The sequence below is a fragment of the Staurois parvus genome, unplaced genomic scaffold (assembly GCF_062004578.1).
Source record: "Staurois parvus isolate SC_StPar_1 unplaced genomic scaffold, SC_StPar_1.0 ptg000886l, whole genome shotgun sequence".
In the NCBI taxonomy this organism is placed as follows: Eukaryota; Metazoa; Chordata; class Amphibia; order Anura; family Ranidae; genus Staurois; species Staurois parvus.
This window is the reverse complement of record NW_028318682.1, coordinates 2,512,240-2,537,627: the sequence shown is the minus strand read 5'-3', so window position 1 is coordinate 2,537,627 and position 25,388 is coordinate 2,512,240. Positions and strand designations below refer to the sequence as shown.

At 41.8% G+C, this 25,388-nt stretch overlaps 1 protein-coding gene across 3 annotated transcripts in view; it reads right to left on the bottom strand.

The window, feature by feature from the left end:
* The window catches only part of KLHL29 (kelch like family member 29), a 1,282,993-nt gene that overhangs the window by 14,115 nt on the left and 1,243,490 nt on the right, over positions 1-25,388 (bottom strand). For all 3 annotated transcript variants that reach the window (XM_089656087.1, XM_089656089.1, XM_089656088.1), the window contains one exon: positions 8,467-8,611. In XM_089656087.1, coding sequence (XP_089512213.1) covers positions 8,467-8,611 — 145 coding nt within the window. The remainder of the gene's footprint in view (positions 1-8,466; positions 8,612-25,388) is intronic.

The following is a 25,388-nucleotide window of genomic DNA, read 5'->3' as shown; positions in this document are numbered from 1 at the left end:
GGTAATCCATCTCAGCAACATTTCTGTGATTGGCCTGGAGCAGGAGGAGGGAGGGGAGGATAGTCGAGGTTATTGATGATATCATATGCTGATATCACATGGCCTACCTCAGGGGTGTGGAACATTTTAAAAAACTACTTGTCCAGGGACTAAATCGGGGCCCCAATCTACTTGTCCCTCATGATAATCTACTTGTCCAGATAAAATAAAATACATTTGAAGCAAAATCGTATTTAAATCTGAGATGCTTCATGGAATGTTTGGGGCTTTTAAAATAAAAAGGGGTTTTATGGTGACTTAAACGTGTAATATTTTTAACATTTCATTGTATATCTCCTTCTCCCCCCCCCTTCCTGCCTGTCTCCAGCACCCAGGGACTAGCAGGGAAGGGATAGACCTTGCAGTATACTGAGCACTGATTGGGTGCTCATCAGGAAAGGGGCATGTCCGGCTTATCCTTTATCCCTTTTGCTGTCAGAGCCATTTTTGCGTTTTTTGCACACGTTTGAAAAATAATTTTAGACCTGAAGATTACACAAAACCCCCCAGACATGATATATTTTCTGAAATCAGAGACCCTAGAGAAGAAAATACTGGTAGTTCCAATTTTTTATGTTGAATGATATTACCACAAAATGTCAGTAAAAAATACAAGTTAATTTTAGGGCACAAAAAAAGCAATAAATTACTCTTTTTTTTGTAAAATATAAAAGATGAGATTGCATCGAGTAAATACATATACCACAATGCAAACCTTAAATTTGCTTGCACATGTGAAATGGCAACAAACTTCAGTACCCCGTATTTTCATATAGGCAACATTTTAAAAGCCCCCTTAAAGGTCATCACTATAGTGTACGGAGGAGGTCTCATGCTAGAATTATTGCTTTCGCGATTAAGGTGTGCGCGGTGATATGTAACGTGTACTGCAATCAACGTTTTCATGAGTAGGAGCCCCAGCGTGTGCTTTTACGTTTGTATGTGCGTATATGTGGGGGGGCCTTAGTTTTTTTAAGGAAGGGATGTTATGTGCTTGGTTGTAACTTTGATGTATTACAATTAAAAAAAAAAAAGGTTCTTTATTGAGACATCCAATTTCTAAAACACCCTGGATGCCTCCCCTGAATATAATGCAGTGCACATCGCAATGCATTACATTCTTTCCTGGCCTCAATGGGTGGGAAATCTTTGAACGGGGACCCGGAAGTGACATCATAACATCACTTCTGGGTCAGGACAAGAAGGGGAGGGGAGCGGATGTCTCCTCCCACCCTTCTAGCCAACGGCGGTGAGCAGGTCCCGGGCCCGCAAAAGGGCAAGCGGAGCCCGGGAGACAGTGGGCGGTACACGTGGGGGGGGGGGGGAGGAATGTGTGGACTCTGGCACTGTGTGGCAGCAATTGGCGGCAGCGCTGCTACCTGAATGCTTCCACCTTGCCCTCAGCAGGGCTGAAGGATAAAAAAAAAACTACCTGCCTGGCCCCCGAAACTACATGTCCCGGGTGTCGGGCAATATAAAATTCAACATCCCTGCTACCTAGTCTCTCCTGTCTCAACTTGTGTAGATATTTTCATGGGAAGTAAGGATTATATGCCACCTTATTCTTTTTTGTGATGGTGACTTGCAGTGCACATCTGGTCCTGGAGCTGATAAGGTAACACTATGGGGTTGATTTACTAAACCTGCATGGTGCATAATCTGGTGCAGCTCTGAAAAGAAACAAATCAGCTTCCAAGTTTTATTTTCAAAGCTTATTTGAACAAGATGAAGTTAGAAGCTGATTGGTTGCACCAGATTCCGAGTGCTCCAGCGTTAGTAAATCTCCCCCTATAAGTTAACACAGGGTATAAGGCTGGGAAAAGAGACTGGGTGGGCATCCAGAAGGAACAGCTGCCCTGTGCATAGTATTGCAATGTGGGGGAAGGAGGGAGGGATGTCATGTGGCTAACTAAATCGATAGCAGTAGACAGAAATGACATTTTGTGGCATTATTATACTGAACTGGATTGTGACTGTGTTGGTGGTAGAGCAGGGTTGGTGTTGCTCTCCTCCATGTTTCCTCAGTTAACTCGTTGGGCACCAAGTGTGGGTCACATAAGAGGGCTGCCCTGGTGCGTGGGTTCTTCTGGGCTTTGCTAGGCACCTGTAACAGGAATACTCTACTATACCTATGGGGTACCTTTACTCTTGTACTGTTTTCATCAATGCCCTGGGACAAGGCCGCAGCCACTGGGGGGGAATACTCAACCTTAATGTGGGCTTCTGCTCCTAGAGATGAATGTACACCATGTACACTTGCACCACAACTCTTCTCCAGTTAACTCTTGGGTCCCTGTCTAAATGTGCATCCTTTCACTATAATTTGCAATTAGGAGGGACACACTGAGATTTGTCCACAACCACCTGTCCAGAATTTTCCACTATCATTTCCAGTAGCAGAGGGGGCATCTAGCACAGGCTCTACATGTTCACTTGACTTGACTCTTGAGCTGCTTTACCTCTGTACAGGATGGGGACCCCTGACGTGCAAGTCTGCTCCTGTTGCTATAAGAGACATACCGCTGTGGAAGGAGTGCCAACAGCTCCCTTGCTGTTAGAGGCTGGTCTACCTGTAACAGGTACATGCTACCGACAGACTGTGTTAACTGGCAGTAGACGTCCGTAGCTCATGGCAACCACTTGTACTGCACCAGAATGACTCTTAAAGTGTTACTAAACCCACAAGAGTAAAATCAGTCTGTATATGCAGTAAAGCATGCTTGTTACACTCACTGTGGATCCTAAGGGGTTAATCCTCTGCATTCTGTAAAAAGGCTGTTTGAGCCTTTCTTCTCTAAACCTCCCTTTTTTTTTGCTGTCCCCAACCCATCTGCCATCGTTTGAGTAGCAGTGGCACGTCTGCACATGCTCTGTTTGGTGTATATTGCTAGAGAGTGTTTTTTTTTGGAGGGTGCATTTGATCGGCACAGGGCAAATCAGCACTGTCAAGACAAAGGGTCAGGGGCCATGCAGCCACATGGGACAGTCAGAGGAGAATGAAAACTCCTCCTAAAAGGTTAACCAATGCTCAGCTGGACACTGATAGAATTCACAAGACTACTGCACTGCTCGAAAAAATTAAAGGAACACTTTTGAACTAAAGTATAGAATCAAGTCAGTTCAACTCCTGGCATATTGATCTGGTCAGCAGAGGGGGTTGTTAATCAGTTGCAGCTGCCTTGGTGTTAATGAAATTATCAACAGGTACACTAGATGGGCAACAATGAGATGATCCCCAAAACAGGAATGGTTTTACAGGTGGAGGCCACTGACATTTTTTTCCCTACTTATCTTTTCTGACTGTTCTTCACTAGTTTTGCATTGGCTGGGCTCACTGTCACTACTAGTAGCATGAGGCGATACTTGGACCCTACAGGCAGTATAACTCCTCCAGGATGGCACATCAATATGTGCCATTAGCAGAAGGTTTGCTGTGTCTCCCAGCACAGTCTCAAAAGCATGGCGGAGATTCCAGGAGACAGGTAGTTACTCTAAGAGAGCTGGGCAGGGCTGTAGAAGGTCCTTAGCCCATCAGTAAGACCGTTATCTGCTCCTTTGTGCAAGGAGGAACAGGATGAACACTGCCAGAGCCCTACAAAATGACCTCCAGCAGGCCACTGGTGTGAATGTCTCTGATCAAACAATCAGAAACAGACTTTATAAGGGTGGCCTGAGGGCCCGACGTCCTCTAGTGGGCCCTGTGCTCACTGCCCAGCACCATAGAGCTCAATTAGCATTTGCCATTGGACATCAGAAATGGCAGGTCTGCCACTGGCGCCCTGTGCTTTTCACTGATGAGAGCAGGTTCACCCTGAGCACATGTGACAGACCTGAAAGGGTCTGGAGAAGCCATGGAGAAGTTTATGCTGCCTGTAACATCATTCAGCATGACTGTTTTGGTAGTGGGTCAGTGATGGTTTGGGAAGGAATATCCATGAAAGGACGCACAGACCTCTACAGGCTAGACAATGGTACCCTGATTGCCATTAGGTATCGGGATGAAATCCATTGTCAGACCCTACGTTGGTGCAGTGGATCCTTGGTTCCTACTAGTGCACGATAATACCCGACCTCATGTGGTAAGAGTATGCAGGCAGTTCCTGGAGGATGTTTTTTGGGGTGTCTTTGAATTCAATCCTCTGTAGGTGGATAATTTTCATTTCCTTCAAACAATGGGGCATCCTTATGTTCCTAACACATTCATATCAGTATAGATATCCAGCATGATATTTTCCCCATGGAGATCTGATGTTTTCAAAGTGTTCCTTTCATTTTTTTGAGCAGTGTAGATGGATAGATAGGTAAACAAATTGATATTTAAACAGATTGATAGGTAAATGATCGATAGATAGATATATAGACAGACAGATAGATAGAGACAGATCTGGTCAGGGAAGGTGGGTAGACTTGGTATGATGTGGGCTCTGTTGCTCTGGTATTTGCTCAGCTGCTGTCTGGCGTCTGTTCCTCTGTTGTTCTTGCACTTCACAAGTTGGAAAATTCTATGCAGATCTGGGCTTTTGGGACCCCAATAGATGCTAACGAGTGTTTCATATAGAAGATGAATTGGGCTGTCAATCTGGCCTCAGCAATGCATGTTGGGAAGATGTAGTAGTGCACAATATAGATGATCACAGACTATGAGGTGCTGTGCAGTACGGGGAATGGTGGATGGAGGGGGAGCACCTGTCACATGGCAAGGCTCAACTCTCCTCGGCATCACACATTCATATGTGAAGCTAATCCCGCTAGGAGACCAAACTTCTCCAGCTTATCCGGCTGCCTCTCCATTTAGGAGATGAGGATGATTTGATAAATATTTAGAGAAAACACTGTCTTGTAAATTATCAGGATAACAGCTGTGAATTCGCAGGCAGCTGGCACCGAGCGGCACAGCAGCAGATGGAGCCTGCCACTCACTCAGATTGATGGCCATCACTGGCTTTCAGGACCAGGGAATGGGCAACATGGATGTAAACCAGGGGAAGAGAAAGTGTCTGCATTGTCAATGGCAACCATTCAGACTCCAGATGTGTGTAACACAATATATAAACAGACATATTTTCTCTCACTAGAGATGGTTGTGCCATGAGCATGTTTTACCAGTGTATACCAATAGACATTAATGATATAGAAACCACAAAGCCAGGATACCAAAAATCACAAAGTCATAGGAATCTTAAGTGCTTGTTTACATTAGCAGTTGGAGATGTCAAAATGCTGCAGTTGAGCAACAATTTTTACACCCCTCAACCGCTACCCCCTTTAGCTGCAGAGGAAGAGATTGGGGGTGCACACAAGCCGCAGGTGCAATGCTTTGCTTCATGGCTGCAGCAGAAATTATACAACCTGTTGCTTTCAGCGGAGCATGCAAATGCAGGCTAGCAGGGGTGAGAGCCAATACAACACCCCCTCACTGTCTGTCAAATGCTCTCTGAAGAGTATACCAAACATAGATCACTCTTTAGAGGGCAAAGCTTAGTGTGAACAAGCCCTAAAAGCACTTTCAGGCAACAAGTGAAAGCAGTCACTGAGCTACTGATGTAATCCAGTAAACACTGCAATGGTGGTAAAGTCACTAAATTGACCCAATTTACCTTAAAGGACCAGTTCATTTTTAGTGAAGTTGCATGTAAAGAGAACCCCACTGAGTAGTGACAGCTTAGTAAAATGCTTACTACCAGTTTCCACAATCTTCAATTTGTCCTGCTTGGCATCAACACTGCCAAGATGTCCTGGCCTGGTCCTCTTCGTACTGCGCACCCTCCCCTCCGCCCCATTCATTCCTATATACAGTACTGTGCAAACATTTTAGGCAGGTGTGAAGAAATGCTGTAATGTAAGAATGCTTTCAAAATATTTTAATTGTTAATCTGTATCAATTTATAAAATGAGAAGTGAGCGAACAGAAGAAAACTCTTAATCAAATCAATATTTTTTGTGACTACCCTTTGGCTTCAAGGCAGCATGAATTTGTACACTTGCACAAAGCCAGGGATTTTATAGAATTAGAGCCAGGTGTATGATTATCCAATTATACCAAGCAAGTGCTAATGATCATCAATTTCATATGTAGGTTGAAACACAGTCATTAACTGAAACAGAAACTGCTGTGTAGGAGGTTTACAACTGGATGAGGAACAACCAAACTCTGCTTCTATGATGAGGTTATGGAAGACCTTTTCATGTCACAGGTCATACACCATGGCAAGACTGAGCACAGCAACAAGACACAAGGTAGTTATAATGCATCAGCAAGATATCCCACAAGATCTCAAAGCAGACTGTGGTTTCAAGATGTGCTGTTTCTTTTGAAGAAACACAAAGAAATGGGACCATAGATGCAGTGGTCAGCCAAGGAAGCTTAGTGCAGCAGATGAAAGACACATCATGCCCATTTCCCTTTGAAATTGGAAGATGTCCAGCAGTACCATCAGCACAGAACTGGCAAAAAGCAGTAGCACCCAGGTATACCCATCTACTGTCCGGAGAAGTCTGGCCAATTGTGGTTTTCATGGATCAATTGCAGCCAAAAAGCCATACCTCCAACATGGAAACAAGGCTAAGCAACTCAACAATACACAAAAACATAGGACCTTGGGGGGGGGGGGGGGGAGAAAAATGGCAGCAGGTGCTCTGATGAGTCAAAAATGTGAAATATTTGGCTGTAGCAGGAGGCAGTTTATTCACTGAAGGGCTGGAGAGCGGTACAATAATGAGTGCCTGCAGACAAGAGTGAAGCATGGTGGAAATTCCTTGCAAGTTTGGGGCTGCATTTATGCAAATGGGGATTTGATCGGGATCAACAATGTCTTAATACCAAGAAATACAGGCAGATACTTATCCATCTTGCCATACCATCAGGGAGGTGTGTGATTGGCCCCAAATTTATTCTTGCAGCAGTAGAACAACCCTAAACACACAGCCAATGTATTTTAAGAATTACAGTGTCTTCAGTTTAAAGAAGAACAAGAAGTCCTGGAAGTGATGGTTTGGTCCCCACAGAGCTCTGATCTCAACATCTTTTAGTCTGGGAATACATGAAGAGACAGAAGGATTTGAGGCAGCCTCCATCCACAGAAGATCTGTAGTTAGTTCTCCAGGAAAACGACCAAGCAGGTTGAAACGCATCAAAGCTTTGTGATGTAACTTCCGGTCACATGGGTTTTTTTATTTGTTATTCTCTGATATCAGTCATCCTGTGCACAGTCACTTTTATATATTTTCTAGTTCTCCGAGATGTTTGGAACAACCTACCTGCTGAGTTCCTTCAAAAACTGTGTACAAGTCTACCTAGAAGGATTGATGCTGTTTGGAAGGCAAAGGGTGGTAACTGATCTGATTTGTATTTCTCTTCTGTTTATTTATTTTCCATTTTGTTAATTGATAAAAAATAACTAATAACTATTTCTGAAAGCATTCTTAACTTACAGCATTTTTTTCACACCTATCTAAAACTTATGTATATGTATGTATATATATATATATTATATGTACTGTATGCTTACTGTCTCTGTTATTGGGATGTGTTATTGCTGTGGTTATTCTAATGTTGGTGGGTCTTGGGCAAGTCCTGTATGGGTCATCATTGGAACAGGACAGAACAACCCAATCAACACAGCGACTCGTTCAGGGGTGAATGTGTCATAGACTGTTTCCTATGCAATCTGAATGCTTTGAGACGCTGCCAGTGCTCCTGGATCACATCTTTGAAATGATGTGAAAGTACAGTATGTAAAGTGCTGCACAATTTGTCAGTGATATATAAAAGTCTGTAATAAATAATAGATCTGGTGTCTTCTGAATAAGGACTAATACAGTTTAGGTTTTTGAAGTGGATCAAAAACAGAAATAAATGCAGCCACTACATCTAAAGACTGGTAAGCTGCAATATATTATATTTTTATTAATTTTAGATACACTTCATTGATAGTGACAACACTGATACATTATACTTAGGTAAATTAATCCTTGCAGTATGCACCCACTGAGATATTGATTTGTGACCTATACACTTTTGGAGTGCATAGACAGCATTCCATAGACACAGCCGTGTTCCATAGCCAGCTAAATATCTATAGTAACACAAAAAATGTGCACATTTCACATTGGACAAAAAAAGATACTTAAAAAGATGCAGTTACGCAGGCTCAGGTATATATTGCATCAAAATGTGACAGCTGATGTAACCATCGCTGAGCAAAGAAGTGGAAATCCTGGCTATAATGTTTAGCATCCTGAACACATACACTGCAAATGTGAGGCAGATCTGATCCTCTGAACAAGATGAACCATGCTGTATGCAGTGCACTTATATAGTTGATTATGTCACAGCATTGCCTTTTACCCCATTAAGGATGTGAAGAGTTCATTCATTCCTATAACCTGATCAGGTCTCTGCTGTATTTGTATGTATTGTTGTCTCACCTGCAGAACTGTCTGGAGTGATTCATGTTAGGTCCGGCTTTTATGTTGCCTTTTTCTGGGTCATAGATGGTTGTCGCTCTGGCATAAGCTCCTCCCAGAATGAAGATGAAGCCATTCAGAGTGACCGCTGGGGCATATTTGTTATCTGTCAAAGGAAATAAATAATACTGTCAGTGACCAGTCACACATATAGAGAATCTATATTGTTTAATGTTTTTTTATTACTTTATTTGGTTAAGTACTAAATAATAACAATTATAACTTACACATGTATTTTAAGTCATTCGATTTTACTGTCCCCTGCATTAATGTAATTCCACCACTAGAGAGCATCAGCCTTCCAAGTTGAATGGGACCCTGGGTCATTCAGCCCAGATGACTGAGGGCATACAGTGAGTGCAGGGCATCATGACTCCACCCCCAAGGGAGCATCAACACGGTGCCCTGCATTTACAATGTAATGATGCAGAGAGTGATGATGTTTGTGCTGCTCTTTGCATTGATGAGGACTGCCCAGCACCAGAAAAGAAGAAGAGGACACTGCATAGCACATAACCAGCCTAAGACGTTCGAGAAAGGTATATATACAAACAAAAGTGTAAAATAAACTCCTAAGCGATGCAACGCCTCATCACTGCCTGTCTTAACCTCAATTTTGCTAACAATCTCACCACAACTGCATGCCATGCATATGGTTGCGATGCGTTTGCGGCATTTCCCCATCTACTTGCATGTGTACCATTCAGTGGGCTGGCCGTCTGCCGAGTGATGCATGTCAGGTCAACTTTGCTGTATCCTGAAAGCATCATGAGCGTGGCATGCAAACATCCTTGTTCGCTGTCTATTTCAGCTTAAGGATGGGGCGGTTAGTGGTGGCAAAAACGCAGGGAAAACGCACATTTTTGCTGCCATCCAACTGCAAGTCTAAACAAGACCTATATGCAACTTGGTACCTAAAGGAATTGCTAAATTCTGGGCAGCACAGTGGCTTAATGGTTAGCACTTCCGCCTGACAGTACTAGGGTTGTTGTTTCAATTCCCAACCACAGCACCACCTGCCTGGAGTTTGCATGTTCTCCGTGTACCTGCGTGGGTTTCCTTCGGGTACCCCAGTTTCCTCCCACATTCCAAAGACATGCTGGTAGGTTAATTTGCTCCTGTCTAAATTGGCCCTAGTATGTGTATGATTGCAAGTTAGCAACTTTATAATGTACGCCCCTTGAGAGTTAGGGACTGATGTGAATGTACAATATATGTGTGTAAAGTGCTGAATTGACGGTGCTATATAAATACCTGAACTAGATAAATAAATACATTCTGCCTTTGTAATTCTTTAGTGTGCTTGCAGAGCCTTGGGACTTTTATGTTATTTGCGGTAATTGCCTCAAGGTACATGCAATTTTGTCCAAAGTATACAGAGACATACTGTAGCTATTATCCTGGGTCATCCTTTCATCCCGCACCCATGCATTGGTTAATAAAAAATCATATGCCATTTCCTTGTTACCAGTTACATGCTTAACATTCATTTTCTCATCGACCAAACAAACCAGTGCTAAATCCTGGAAATCCACAACCCTGAATTTCCATGAAGTTAACAACAGAATGACAACAAAGCTGTTCGAGAGCATGACCTCTTATGGCAAAATCAGGTCCCCTTGGGTCCAGCATTTCCTTCCTTCCACCAATGACAGACAACTCTTACAATGATAGGGTGCTGTACTTGGGACATCTCCAAGATGGCCATGGGACTAAACCCCTAACTTCACATCTCTCCTCCCTCCTGCTTCACTCTCTTCCATGTGTCTTCCCAGGACCAGGTTAATTACAGTGAGGTATGTATTATGTTCCATTATCTTGGTATTTATAATTCTCAGGCAATTCAAACGCGGTCATATCCTCATATTACAGCATATATCATGCAGCTTAAATCATATCATATTTACCTGCATTTGAATCAGCACCATCTATGACCGAGCTATGTTACATCTGACCTTCAAATGTGAATTCTTTATACATGGTAAAACCCAAATAAAAAACCTTATTAAATAGATTTTTTCCTATTTTTTTTAAATCAACTTTTATTTAAATTTTTCACATCTACAGTTTACATCTCATTAAGGGAAGTAAGTAGACATACTGTACAGGGGAGATACAGTAGAACTCGCATTCCTTTTTTCCCAATTTTGAGAATTAAACAGTATCTGAATCTATTGGTATCTGTATCTATCATTTTTGTCTTGTATGGAGCTGTCAGGTTTGGAAGATTTAGAACCCTTGTCAGGTTTTTATTGCTGTCTGTGTCCCTGTAGAGGAGATTTGCTCTATTTGTCCTGATGACCAGTGTCATTGGAACTGAAAGTGAAGGGACATCCAAGAGATTACTCACTGGAGAGATTTTCTTTCACTTCCTGTTGGGTTTACACAATGGAAGTAAAGAAACATTTTTGAAGAGGGTCACAAAAAATAAAACCTGATGGAGTCTTTACCTTTATACTTAAAAGTGGCACTAAACTCTGATTTAAAAAAAATCGAAGTATGTATTTTTGTAAGTATGTTGGCCTCCTCCATCTCCCCAAATTCCTCTTCTTGTTGCTGTGATCTGACTTCCTGTTACAGGGTGACAACATTTTGTTCTCCATGGATCCTTCTGTATGTAGGAACATAGCCATCCTCTCTTGTTCACTCTGGAGATGGACTATAGATTATGGAATCTACACTGTTCATTCCAAATAAACAGAAATGAGGGAGGAAAGGAGAGGTTCAATAGCTCATGAAGGACGTTATAAAGAGGCAGAAAAACGTAGTAAGAAACTATTTTAGGAAAGAAGATTATAGGGCTATTAAGCAGTGCAAAGAAAAATATTGTAATTTAGTGTCACTTTAAAACCTCTGAAATTAAAAATGAACAAAGCATATCCTGTTATAGTGTGTACTTGCCTCAATCCAAAGCACCTAGTGTGGTTCCTCTCTGATCTCTCCACCCTCTGCTATCTGCATGAGTCACATCCGATAGTCTAACTCAACTCCAGTCAATTTTGGGAGATGGCCAACCCCCTCTCCAGCACACAGAAGATGGTTGACATCCTCAGCTGTGCATGGTTCCCTATACGACTGCATAGAGGGGTGTTTGTCTATTCCCTTCACTCAGGTCTCAGATTACACTCAGCTCCCTGTTCTATGCTGTGTGTGTGATGTCAGATCTCTGCCCCCTGCCTTCTAGAGCTGAGTAAAAACCTTTGATCTGAGTGCTTTAGGCCTCTCCCAACAAGAACTCCGCTTTTACATCCTTTTTTTTTCTGCCTCTAAACGCCCCTCAGTGTTAGCCTATGTGTCCATGCATACATAGATGCTTAATGGTGTATTTGAAGAGGAGTGTTTACAGGCAGAAGAAAAAAAAAATTACCAGTGCGTTCAGGAATAGAGTGTTCGAACAGAAAAATGTGGAACACGCATAAACACACCCAACAGATAGGTATGTTTATGTGCTTTTGTGCATAAATTAACATTCTGGCCAATAGTATGCATTAATACGCAAATGCACTTAAATGTGTGTGCAGTACATGGCGTTTACCACATTTGTTAAGCTGCCTTTCTCCTTCCAGGAGAAAAGAGTTCAGAGGAGCTGAGCAAAGGCTCAGTGTGCATGAGGCCTTAGAAGGTTGTAGAGGAGAGAGGGCTGCAGATAAACAGGTACAACTTGATTGGTGTTGTCTCAGGTTATCAACTGAGGCCAGTCACTTAACATAAATACATATATATATATATATATATATATATATATATATGTGTTTACAACATAGTTGGGGTACCAGGAAAATGCCTCTCATTTCTTTTTTTACATAGTTAGGCCCCAGGTACACGGGACACTTCTGAATGATGGAAACTGACTGCTGGAAACGTAGGTTAAAAAAGTCTGTTTATCTGCATTTGCATATCGCGTTTATGCGCGTTTGCGTTTAGAAGTGTTTTTTAAAGATAAGCACAGCAGAACCTCCCAAATGCCCAGAATGCACTGAAAAGTGGTAAATTATTAACTATTTCAGACTGTTTCAGAGAAAGACAGAGAGTAGAAGCAGAGACAGCAGTATGTGTTGAGATAATTAGGTGGGAGTTGATCATTAACATATCTTTTGTTTCCAAGGGTGGGAGAGGCCTGAGGTGTGAATTGGTCATTGCAATGTGTGACAAGCTTGGTAGGAACATCCTGTGTTCAGTGTTTTTTCCATCTGAGTACCTTGAAAATGCTTTGTATGCATTTTTTATGATAAAAAAAGGCTCTGGACAGCATAGGGAACTGGAAGACTTAAAAACATTTTCAAACACAACGCTTATAAACACGATTTGCCACATTTTGTGTTTGAAACGCTGATAAAATCGACATCTGAATGCAAGTTTTCTGCGTTCAAAAAAACGACTGTAAACTCAAATACCTGTAAATGACTGTAAACGACGATGTGTACATGGACACATAGGAAAACATTAGGGAGAGTTCAGGGGCTGCTGAAAAAACACTAAACATCTGCTAAACGTGAGTTTATCAGCTGCAGTATACATGGAGCCCTAAGTTGCTGACATTCTGGCTGAAAAACGACAAAAGTCCATCCAGTTCAACCACTTTAAGTTGCTACTTTTGCTAAAATTTGGTACTTTTGAACTTATATTTTGAATCTATTTAGAAATCTGCTTCTACATGTGACTGGTGTGTCCCTGTAAAATGTGGGTAAAGGTCCATGCTATAGGATCCCATGACAGACATCACCCTACCCGCCATGTGTCAGTCCTGCTCTGGGACACCGTGCAGCTGCCCTTTTCTCAGTTCTGCCGCAGATGGGAAAAGACAGAGAGCCGAACTCTCCAGAGAATATTTCTTTCAGTGTCCAGTATTTGCGGGGGTCAGGCGGAGGCACGGCTTCTAGCGGCTCAGCATTCTCTCTATGTGGTGTATTTCTGATGCATGGCCTTCCAGAAATAAAAGGTAGAAATGAGGGATTGTAATTCTCCCCCACACTCACAGCGCCTCCCTTCTCCGCACATTCACATTTCATCTGTCCTCGATTCCACACTACACACTTGGTCTGATCTTTGACATGTCCCTTTCTGGTTCTATAATAGTGCATAGAGCGTCTTTCTTCAGATGTCTGCCAGTTGCAGAATAAAGCCTCATCCTTATTATCAATGTGTAAATACAGTTTAGAGTCACCTTATCCAGACTTCTTTAGAAAAGCGTTGATTTTCCAGGCCCACACGTTTCCACGTAGTGTTAATTGAAACCAGGTACTTATTATTTCATCCGCAAACCGGGCTTAATGACTCATTATGCATCTTGATTTCATTTGCCACTTGCATAATTTGATATAAAGCCTTAAAAAACCTTCTGCAAGTTTTATTACCAGTTTACTCATTAAGCGTATGGAAGCGGCAGATGACTAAAATACCTTAAAGTAGTTAGAAAACTTGAAGGTCTTGACTACTTTTTTTTTCATATATTTGTCTTCTTATTTCCTTTTTATACTTGTATTTTGTATTTCTGCTTAATGTTCATGTATATCTTGTTCATGTATATCTTTCAAAATGTTTATTCTACCTGACTTAACGGTGTGGTTGTTACAGTCTACCTCCTAATAAAAACGTTTGTAAACAAAAAGAAAACCTGAAGGTCTTTTACCTTCATGCATTCTATGTAAGAAGGTAAAAAAAAGTTTCAGTATGTACTTATCCCCCGCAGCCCCCTTAATACTTACCTGAGCCTGATCCCAATCCAGCCATGTACACAGGAGTGGCTGCTATCTTGACTCTCTCCCTCCTCAATGGCTCAGAGACAGCAGCGGGAGCAATTGGCTCAATCACAGCCAGTGAGGAGGGAGTGGGGGCAGGGCCAAGCCCCATTCTGTGTGTCTTATGGACACACAGAGAGGGGCTTAGGATTAAGCCTGTGAGAGTGTCACCATATCAAGCGACTTGCTATGGGGGCACTCAGCAGGGTGGATGAGCTCAGAGCGCTGGTGGGGGACCAAACCCAAGTGCTGTTCTGTGCCAAACCCTTGCACAGAGCAGGTAATTATAACATTTATTTTTTTTAATAATCCTTTAGTATCTCATTAAAAGAAGAAGTTTAGTTTGTTTATAGTTTGCCTTCCAGAGTCCTCCCACCCCCCCATCAATACGGTATTGAAATGATTAAGGAAAATCTTTTTGTTTTCATTACATACCTTTTGGTAGTCCCAGTGACATCATCACTAGGTCTCTGTGCTCCTCTATGCAATGCAAACAGATCATGGCTGATGGAGGGGCCGGCAAGGTGCTGTACATAGTTTTCTGAAAACATGTGGCTGTGGTAACACCCAGATGTGATGCTGAACCTCAATGAGTGAAAGAAATGAATTCCAATAAATGAAAGTGGCGGGCCATGGACTGTAAGACTGGGAAGGAAAGGACTGAATCAGCCTTTCTCAACCTTATTGCCTAAGAGGAACCCTTGAAATAAATTTCAGGCCTTGGGGCACCCCTTCTAAGTGTCGGTTCACATATATACAGATTGGATGCGATTTAAACCGCATCCAATCTACCTGACATGTGAAAAATCGTTGCTTTCTATAGTACCTGTTCACATATGGCTGGTGCTTTGACACTGTGGATTCAGTGCGGTTTGAAACAGAGTCCTGTCCGATTTCTGAGCAGTGTGGTCTAATTCAGGTGCGGATTACAGGCTATTGACTTCTATGGGAACCGTTTCTAAACCGCATATGTGTGAACAGGATAATCCTGAGTTAACCCTGTCCTGAACCTGATGTAAATCTACATGAACTGCTGAACAACTTCTCTATCAATTAGCTGTGAAAGCCGAGCTTCAATCTGCACCGCACATAAGAGAATCAGCTCTAAAACCAGTTCTAAAACCAAGTGGTGGTCAGAATGCCTTCCTTATAGAAAGCTAAAAAAGACCATTAGTGTCATGCAGTTTGCTCTGCCAGGTTCTAGATATACAAGCTCCATCAAATGGGAGGTCAATCAGCCACAGTTTAAGGAACCCTTAGGAAAACACTAGGGTTCCATGGAATCCTGGTTGAGAAAAGCTGGGCTAGATGATGCTGGACCTCCTAGAGCCAGGAAATGAGGTGGGCTCTAGTGGACTTACTGCAACTTCTAACGAACATTACAAGAAGCTCACAATGAGCAGTGAAATCAGAGTAAGCTTTTTCAGTCCAGAAAAGGAGCCTGTACAACTTACTGAAAGGCTGAAGCTCAGCTCCAAATTTTATTTCAACAACATACAGTATGTTCAACTTTAGAAACCGCAGGGTAGAGCTCCAGAAATGCCCCATTCAAGATCTGTCCCCACTCTATATCTTGCAGGCAATGGCTTTGCCAAACAGGAAGTGGGGGAAAATATGTAACAGGGACACAGCAGTAACAATGCTGATATTGGTGATAGGCTTCCCCATCTCTACTTTTAAAAAGTGGGGTTGTGTTCCTGGTTACGATTTTCAGTAATTGAGGGGAAAACTATCTAATGGAGTCCTGGGTGGCATTAAAAGCCCATCAGGAGTTCCATTTATTTCCTACTCTATCCAAAAGTAAAATAGTTTTGGTTGGACATACACTTCAATATAATATATTTTATATAATTTTATAGGAAGCCATCACTTATTTTATGAAGAAAACCCAGAACAAGCTGTTTTAGACATTCTGACATCATTTATATCACTGGCCAGGTTCAGGTCAGAGTTTCAAAGCATGGAAACCAAACACAGCCAGGAAACTGGAATTTCCAGATGAAGGTCAGCAAAGGCAGCCTTCATATTTCTTCCAGCATAAGGTAAAGACTGACCAAAGGAGATATGCTCTGCATGCATGGTGAAGCCATATGTTCCCTTTTCTCTATAGATAGGGGAATGATCAGTTGCAAGGAGATTGTCCAACAGGTTTGCCAGTTCTGATTCCGGTATAGCTCCCGGTAGCCCTGTTTCTCACATGCTTCAGCTTGTTTAAGACAGGAGTGTCAAACTGGTGGCCCTCCAGCTGTTGCAAAACTACAAGTCCCATCAGGCCTCTGTCTTTGGAAGTCATGCTTGTAACTGTCAATCTTGCAATGCCTCATGGGACTTGTAGTTTTGGAAACAGTTTGACATCTGTGGTGTAAGAGCAGTGTGAACAGTAGGCTTTTACGAAGCATTTTCAGAGCTTTCAGCAAGCTTTGGTGATGCTTTAAAAGTTCCCTTCAGCTCCAGTTTGTTAAACACAGATCCAGATGGAGGTGCTGATTGCCACTTTAAACAAGCTGCTAGCAGCCTTCAGCACAACTTGAAGCTTGTTGAAAGCCAGCCAAAGCCAGCTAGCAGCTTGTTTAAAGTGGCATCCAACACTTCCATTAGGATCTGTGTATAACATTCCCAAACGAGCTGAAGGGCGCTTTATAGGCTTAGAGAAAGCTACTTAATGCTTGCTGAAAGTTTCATAAACATGACTGTTCGTGTTGCTGTTATACAAGCTGAAGCCCATGTGAAACAGACCTTACAGACTTGTTCTTGGCTGATCATGCACTGGTAGATTTTTTAAACAAAAGTTCTCATCAGTGCATTCAATGACATGACAATGATGTTCAGAATGACTGGACTAAATCACATTCCCTGATAAAATGTGTTGGTGGAAAATTTTCCATCTTCCTCCTTTGAATTTGCTCAGCTCTGTGGTTGAAAACAAACATTGATTTGACCCCACCAATAATTAGAAAATTAAAAGGACACTCTTAAAACAACCTTTTTTTTTAAAAAAAGAACTTAACCGTATCTAAGCACTGCAATTGAAAAATGCTATTTAAAGAGATTTTAACCCCAAAGTAAAAAAATTTATATATTGCAGCTTACCAATCCTTAGATGGTAATATGTTAGTGTATCTAAAACTGCTAATACATCTAACACTCCCCTCTCCCCTGACTGACAATACTACTATCCAACTGTGCCCCCTGTGACCCTTCATCTAGAGTGGGGGCACTCTAATACAGGAGTTTTGTTACTGGCCAGATCACCAGGTGAAAATAAAGGAAAGAAAGCCTAAAAGGAGAAAACTAATGTAGCCACCAAATCTAAGAATTGGAAAGGTGCAATTTTAATAGATGTGTGTTTTTGGGTTTAATACTGCTTTGATTCATTTTTAACATTCAAAGTAAACTCACCCATCCATCCATGTCTCCATGTTTTATTTAGTTTGGAAAACACTTTGAAACGCCCCCCCCAAAAAAAAGAAAAAAAATGCCCATTAAAGCATCATTGTGGCCGAGTCCAGAAACCAGGAAGTAGCAAAGAAATGTGAAAAAAATATGCCTATGTATTTACTAAAGATAATAAGGATTAAGGCTATGTTCACACTTGTGCAGCCACAATTTGAATGGACTGCTGTGCCCCGGCACATGCTGGAAAGCAGTCCCTGCACTGTTTTTGAAATCGCAGCCTGCACGGGAACTGAAGTGTGAATTTCAGTGCAGGCGGTGTACCATTAGGAATAATGGCATCCGCCCACAGGTCCCGCATGTCTCTGTGTGTTAGTTGCGGCTGCCGGTACTTGTATGGGTCCCGCAGTGACATCGCCCACACAGATGTGAACCTAACCTTAAAATAGTGCATGTTGATTGAGAGAGTTTAGTTCAGATTTAACCCCTCCAGGTATCTCTATATAGCTCAGCTCAGGATATAGAAATTATCACGCCAAATCCGATACTGCGTCTATGAGTTCCACTTTACTATGATTACTTTTACTGAGTATTAGCTCACTATAAAATATACACGACTATTTCTTGGTACTTTGATAAATAAAGCCATCCAAATGTACCTTTCAGAGAAAGAATATGGCATACTTAGATGGATAAGTAATATAATAAACACTACTATCTTCACATCTTTCCCATTATCATCCATTATATATATATATGTATAAAGTGTAAGAGTAGGATAATAAGTGGAAATGTGAGTCCTTATATGGAAGAAGTGCTCCATCATTATCCTATCAGCTATACATCTAAGAAAGAAAAAGCATTAACAAGAGACTTTATTCTCCCCCTTCAGATATACAGCATCTCCCAGAAGTGAGTACACCCCTCACATTTTTGTAAATATTTATTTATATCTTTTCATGTGACAACACTGAAGAAATGACACTTTGCTACAATGTAAAGTAGTGAGTGTACAGCTTGTATAACATGTAAATTTGCTGTCCCCTCAAAATAACTCAACACACAGCCATTAATGTCTAAACCACTGGCCACAAAAGTGAGTACACCCCTAAGTGAAAATGTCCAAATTGAGCCCAAAGTGTCAATATTTTGTGTGGCCATCATTATTTTCCAGCACTACCTTAACCCTCTTGGGCATGGAGTTCACCAGAGATTCACAGGTTGCCACTGGAGTCCTCTTCCGCTCCTCCATGATGACAACACGGAGTTGGTGGATGTTAGAAACCTTGCGCTCCTCCACCATCCATTAGAGGATGCCCCACAGATGCTCAATAGGGTTTAGGTCTGGAGACACGCTTGGCCAGTCCATTACCTTTACCCTCAGCTTCTTGAGCAAGGCAGTGGTGTTGTCTTGGAGGTGTGTTTGGGGTCATCGTTATCACATTGGAATACTGCCTTGCGGCCCAGTCTCCGAAGGGAGGGGGTCATGCTCTGTTTCAGTATGCCACAGTACATGTTAGCATTCATGGTTCCCTCAATGAACTGTAGCTCCCCAGTGCCGGCAGCACATATGCAGCCCCAGACCATGACACTCCCACCACCATGCTTGACTGTATGCAAGACACACTTGTCTTTGTACTCCTCACCTGGTTGCCGCCACACACGCTTGACACCATGTGAACCAAATAAGTTTATCTTGGTCTCATCAGACCACAGGACATGGTTCCAGTAATCCATGTCCTTAGTCTGCTTGTCTTCAGTAAACTGTTTGCGAGCTTTCTCGTGCATCATCTTTAGAAAAGGCTTCCTTCTGGGATGACAGCCATGCAGACCAATTTGATGCAGTGTGTGGCGTATGGTCTGAGTACTGACAGGCTGACTCCCCCACCCCTTCAACCTCTGCAGCAATACTGGCAGCACTCATACATTTATTTCCCAAAAAGACAACCTCTGGATATGACGCTGAGCACGTGCACTCAACTTCTTTGGTCGACCATGATGAGGCCTGTTCTGAGTGGAACCTGTCCTGTAAAACCGCTGTATGGTCTTGGCCACCGTGCTGCAGTTCAGTTTAAGGGTCTTGGCAATCTTCTTATAGTCTAGGCCATCTTTATGTAGAGCAACAATTCTTTTTTCAGATCATCAGAGAGTTTTTTGCCATGAAGTGCCAAGCTGAACTTCCAGTGACCATTATGAGAGAGTGATAACACCAAATTTAACACACCTGCTCTCCATTCACACCTGAGACCTTGTAACACTAGCGAGTCACATGACACTGGGGAAGTAAAATGGCTAATTGGGCCCAATTTGGACATTTTCACTTAGGGGTGTACTCATGTTTGTTGCCACCGATTTTAGACATTAATGGCTGTGTGTTGAGTTATTTTGAGGGGACAGCAAATTTATACTGTTATACAAGCTGTACACTCACTATGTCATATTGTAGCAAAGTGTCATTTCTTCAAAGTGTGTTATCACATAATAAGATATAATAAAATATTTACAAAAATGTGAGGGGTGTACTCACTTCTGTGAGATACTGTATAGGCAGCACAGTGGCTTAGTGATTGGCGAGCTTGTCCTCAGAATCCCGGCCAGAATAACATATGCATTGAGTTGACATGTTCACCCTGGGTCTCCTCCCAAAGACATACAGGTATGATAATTGGCTCTAATATGTACTGTATGTGCATACATGAGATATAGGGGCCTAAACCTTGCCATAGATGGGTAGAATTTCAAATGAAAATTCTTAGGAAAAAGAATGCTTGCTTTTGTTTTCCTAATCATTAATGGGGTCGAATTGACGTTCATTTTCAAACGTAGTGATTAGAAAGTTCGAAGGAGTAGGATAGAAAATTTTTCGCAAACAAACAAATTTATTTTCCAATAATGTTTATTGAAAACAGATATTTCAAGATAGTGTGGTACAAGGCAAAAAAATAAATAAACGCCATATAGCCACTACATATCAATAACCGACAGGACGGAATCCTTGAGAATTCAGCAGGTCAATTACAGGGAGATGACAGCCAGCATTAGTTGCGCCCTAAGGAGTAGGGTGATTCCCACTAACGGTACAGAAAGGTCCCGTCCACGCCTGAATAATAGGCATAGGAGTTCAATATCACCGAGCATCTACTGGATACACATTGTATATAATAGAAGAGATGAACATAAAGGCAAAGTGAGCTATAACTAAACAACCTCAAGAAATTCCCAGCTACCACCTATAGTCATGTTGGGTTGGGAGATCCTTTAGACTTCTACCAATATAGAGATACAAAATCAGTACAAAATCGGGATACAAAAGAAAAGAGGAAACAAAGTCACAGAAAGAGAGAAAAGAAGAGAAAGAGGAAGAAGGAGGGTGATCGCCTTGTCCCTGCCCTCCAACCCCCAGATAACTCCTGTTTACTAGGGGGATTGGAGGTACCTGATCCAGAGGGTCCAAATCTTTTCAAATCAGAACTGTTTAGCGTGGAGGATACTGACCAATTTTTCATTAATCATAATCCAGGTGATGTTGTTGTTAACTGCTTCCACACCGCCCAATAGCAGAAATACTGCTACAGGGCGGCATGGGTGCACAAAATTATGTATGTGTGTATGTATTTATATATATATATATATATATATATATATATATATATATATACAGTAAATATATATATATGATTTTGCAGTTTCGGGTAGGGGGGATGCGCGCGCCCATCCCGCGCCGCCATTCACAGCCTCGGCTGTCAATCACTGGGTCCTGGCCGGTGATTCCCCGCCAGCATCCGGCGATCTCAGAGTACCGTATTACCAAACAGGGGAGAGACCTGTGTATAAACAACACAGATCTCTCCCCTGTCAGCTCCTGCACACTGCTTTGTATGGCTCTGCATAGCAGGGTCATACAAAACAGTGTGCTTACAGTGTAAAGAACACACACAGCATGCAGTAAAACAGCACACAGTTAACCCTTTGATCACCCACATGTTAACCCCTTCCTGTCCAGTGCCATCAGTACAGTGTCAGTGCTTTTTATTAGCACTGATCACTGTATTTGTGTCACTTGGGATATCAGTGACACCAACTCAGTTCCCCCCAGTGTCAGAATGCCCGCTGCAGTCCCGCAATAAGTCGCTGATAGCCGCCATTACTAGTAAAAAAAAATAAATTCCAGTATCTATACAGCCATTTGTAAATTCTATAACTTTCATGTAAACCAATTAATTTTCATGTAAAAAAAATTTTTTTTAGGAAAGACATTTAGAATACATTTTGTACATTTTGGCTTAAATTTATGATGAAATTTGATATTTTACATTTTTTTACTGGACATGTTTAATAGCAAAAAGTCAAAAATATTAGTTTTTTTTTTTCAAAATTGTTGGTCTTTTGTTTAGAGTGCAAAAAATGTAAACAGAAGAGGTGATTAAATACCACTGAAAAAAAAGCTCTATTCGTAGGAAAAAAAGGATGTAAATTTCATTTGGGTACAGCATTGCATGACCGTGCAAATGTCAGGTAAATTAATGCAGAACCGTATGGGAAAAAAATGGCCTGGTCAGGAAGGGGGTTAAATCCTCTGGAGGACAAGTTGTTAACTAACGAAATGTTGACCACAGGTGTTTTCCACACTCGAGCCACAGTAATCTCAGCCGCTGAAAAGATATAGAAGGCAAGGATTCGGAGGTACTTGGGCAAACCGCTCAACAGGTCAGAGAACAAGGCTGTCTTGGCATTTTTGGGGATATTCAGTCCAGTTACTGAATAGAGTAGATCAGATATTCTGGTCCAAAAAAGTTGGACCTTTGGGCATTTCCACTAGATGTGGAACATAGAGCCTTCTTGCCCATATCTCCTAAAAATGAACAAATCTCTAACAGTGTATATGCAGGGGTGGACTGACAACTCATGGGGCCCCTGTGTCGTTGCCCAAACTCAAAAAAGCCTATGAAAAAGGTACCAGGGGCATCTCATGGGGCCCCCTACTGACCCCAGGCCCTCGGGCAGTGCCCGAGTTTCCAAATGGTCAGTCCGCCCCTGTGTATGTGGTTTTAATTTGGTAATGTCCATTCATTCCAAAATAAAATGCTAAAAGCAAGCAAAATCTTTTGAATGACATTTGAATGTACCGAGAATTTTAGCATTACTTTTTCATTAGAAATTCTATTCCCCTATGGCCAGCTTTAGATTGTAAACTCCTTGATGGCAGGAACTGATGTGAACATACAATATGTATAGTGCTGCCTACATTGTCCACACTGTATAAATATATTTATGTAAGGACATGTATTCCTATGCAAAAAGATTTTCTAAGTGATGAATTTCTAAGAAGATTAATGTATCATCTGGATTTAATAAATTATTTAACGCCAGAACCCAATACCAATAATATTGCAGCCTAAGTAGAAGCTGCAATGCAATGTAAATACCACCCAATATTTACAGTGGTTGTAAACCCCTTACACATAACCTGTGAAGTGACTGGCCTCAAGTGATACACATGAAACAAATCCTCCTTCATAGGTTGTATCTGTTCTTCTGCAGTCTTCTCTTCTCTACATCTGTACAAAGTCCAGAATTTATACAGCTGAAGTTACACTCCATGAGGAGAGAAGAGATCTGATAAGAGGAAAGGAGCAATATGGTACCCCTTTGTTTGAACACAGCACAGAGGAACAGATTTGAGGCTGTCAATCACAGGCTGTGTGCTGGAGCTCCCTCCCCTGTCACCTTTTTTTATCTCTTGGTGTCAGAAAAAACTTATCAGAAGTGATTCACACTGATAGCAGAGGAATGAGGCAGCAGACAAAAATGACATTTATGCAAGACTTAAATTATGCCATTTTCTTTTCTGCAAACATGGGTTTCAGGGAAGAACATCACGAGGTTCCCTCATCAACACAGTTAGTGTTGATGGGGGAATCCCAATTAGTGTTGATGGGGAATCCCTCCCACAACGCTATTGTGTTCTTCTAGCGGAGAGCCTTCTGTGCTGGCAGAACACAATGATCACTGCTAGCAGCTATAGCTGGCAGTAATCGCATGCAAACAATTCAAAAGGCTGGTTGTACTGAAGTTGAACGATGGATTGACTTCAGTACAACCAGCCTGCCCATAGATAGAATCTTGGCTGGTCCCTGGTGAACCAGCTGAGATTCGATCCATCTTGCTCTTAATTGAGACAAGTACACACTACAGAGGGATATGCTTTGTTCATATTTCATGTCTCAGGTTTACAACCACTTTAAAACCAAACTCTGATTCAAAAATCCAAAGTAGCATTGTCAGCCTTAACCAGTTCTTTTCTGCTGAACTACACAATACCTTCACCCCTTAATTTCCATAACATAAAGGGAGGTGTTCTGTAGTCCATCAGAGCTCTGGGAAGGCTGACAACACTACTTGTGGTTTCATTGCAGCAGAATTTGCCTTGTCAGATCCCTAGTGAAAGTTGGAAGCTCACTGGGGACCACCTGGAATTTTTGGCAGATTTCTAAAAGAGATAAAACATGATGACGTGTACGGGTACTTAAGAGATGTGTTTTGGTTTTTTTGGTTTTTTTGGCACACAGCTATTCAACAATTTTGCTATTTTTTTCAGTAAAGTTAAACCATTCTTGATTGCAAGCTCTTCTTCTACACATCACATCTGTATGGCTCTGTATCACATCTGTATGGCTATGGAGGGGACTGTAGGATGTAAGCTTTTCCGGAGGGAGGGTAAATACTGACTTGAATGCTATTATAGGGGCTCTGCAAGTAGCATTTGGGATGTGTTTGTGCTTTATAAATGAATAAACTAAATAAGTAGCACATGAGGCGTTTCATTTATTTCTCCAGGCCCTTTTCAAGTTGCTAACAGAGGTACGAAGTTCAAACAGAAGTGTTACGTTTTGCTGCACTAGCTGAATGTCACCTCGAGGAGATTGTTAGTTACATTTTCCTTCTACTATTAAGGTTACTGGGAGCTGATCAAACATATGACTGCATAGTAATTTCACAGTAATCTCAGAGGACCCATATTTACTGACCCTGACACACATTGCTGCTTAACAAACACTTACTGGCTGCTTACACACTGTGTTTCCCAGACTCTTACTTAATGAATACAGCAAAGTAAGTGTTCCCTACAAGGAATGGATTTATAGTGCAGAATTTGATTGCATTTCAAATACCAGTAATTACTGCAAACAAGATCTTGTGGGATTTCTCAGAAACCCATCTACTCTATGCTAGACGTTTATTTAAAGGCGATGTCCACCCACAGCTGTCGTGTCAGGTCCTAGGGGAAGCTTGGTGGAATGCCCCTCTATCAATCTGTTGGGCAGTTCTCCCTGCTGGAGTACTCCGCTCCATCTACTTCAGCAGTCATTGCTGTCTTTCTTAACAGAAATTATTGTCACCAAGAAGTTGAAAGGGAGGAGATTGGAACTGTATAGATTTATAGATATAGGAAGCGGCCATTGCAATTAATCAGTAGGCTTTTACTCAAAGCTGAAAGGGTTACTTGTGAGTGATCTTGACTTGAAGGACTTGCAATCTCTGCTTGGCTTGCAAGCCCCATGTATTTTCTGAACGCAAAAACGTCCACATTTAGAAAATATGTCGGAGGAACATGCAAAGTTAAATGTTGATGCAAACAAGCTTCGGTGTTTGCAAGAGCATGGGTGTGTACAGTCATTCACTTGCATGATGCTCTGTACACAAAACATGCGGATCCTTGGGTGAAAGGAATGCGCTAGGCATATAAAATGC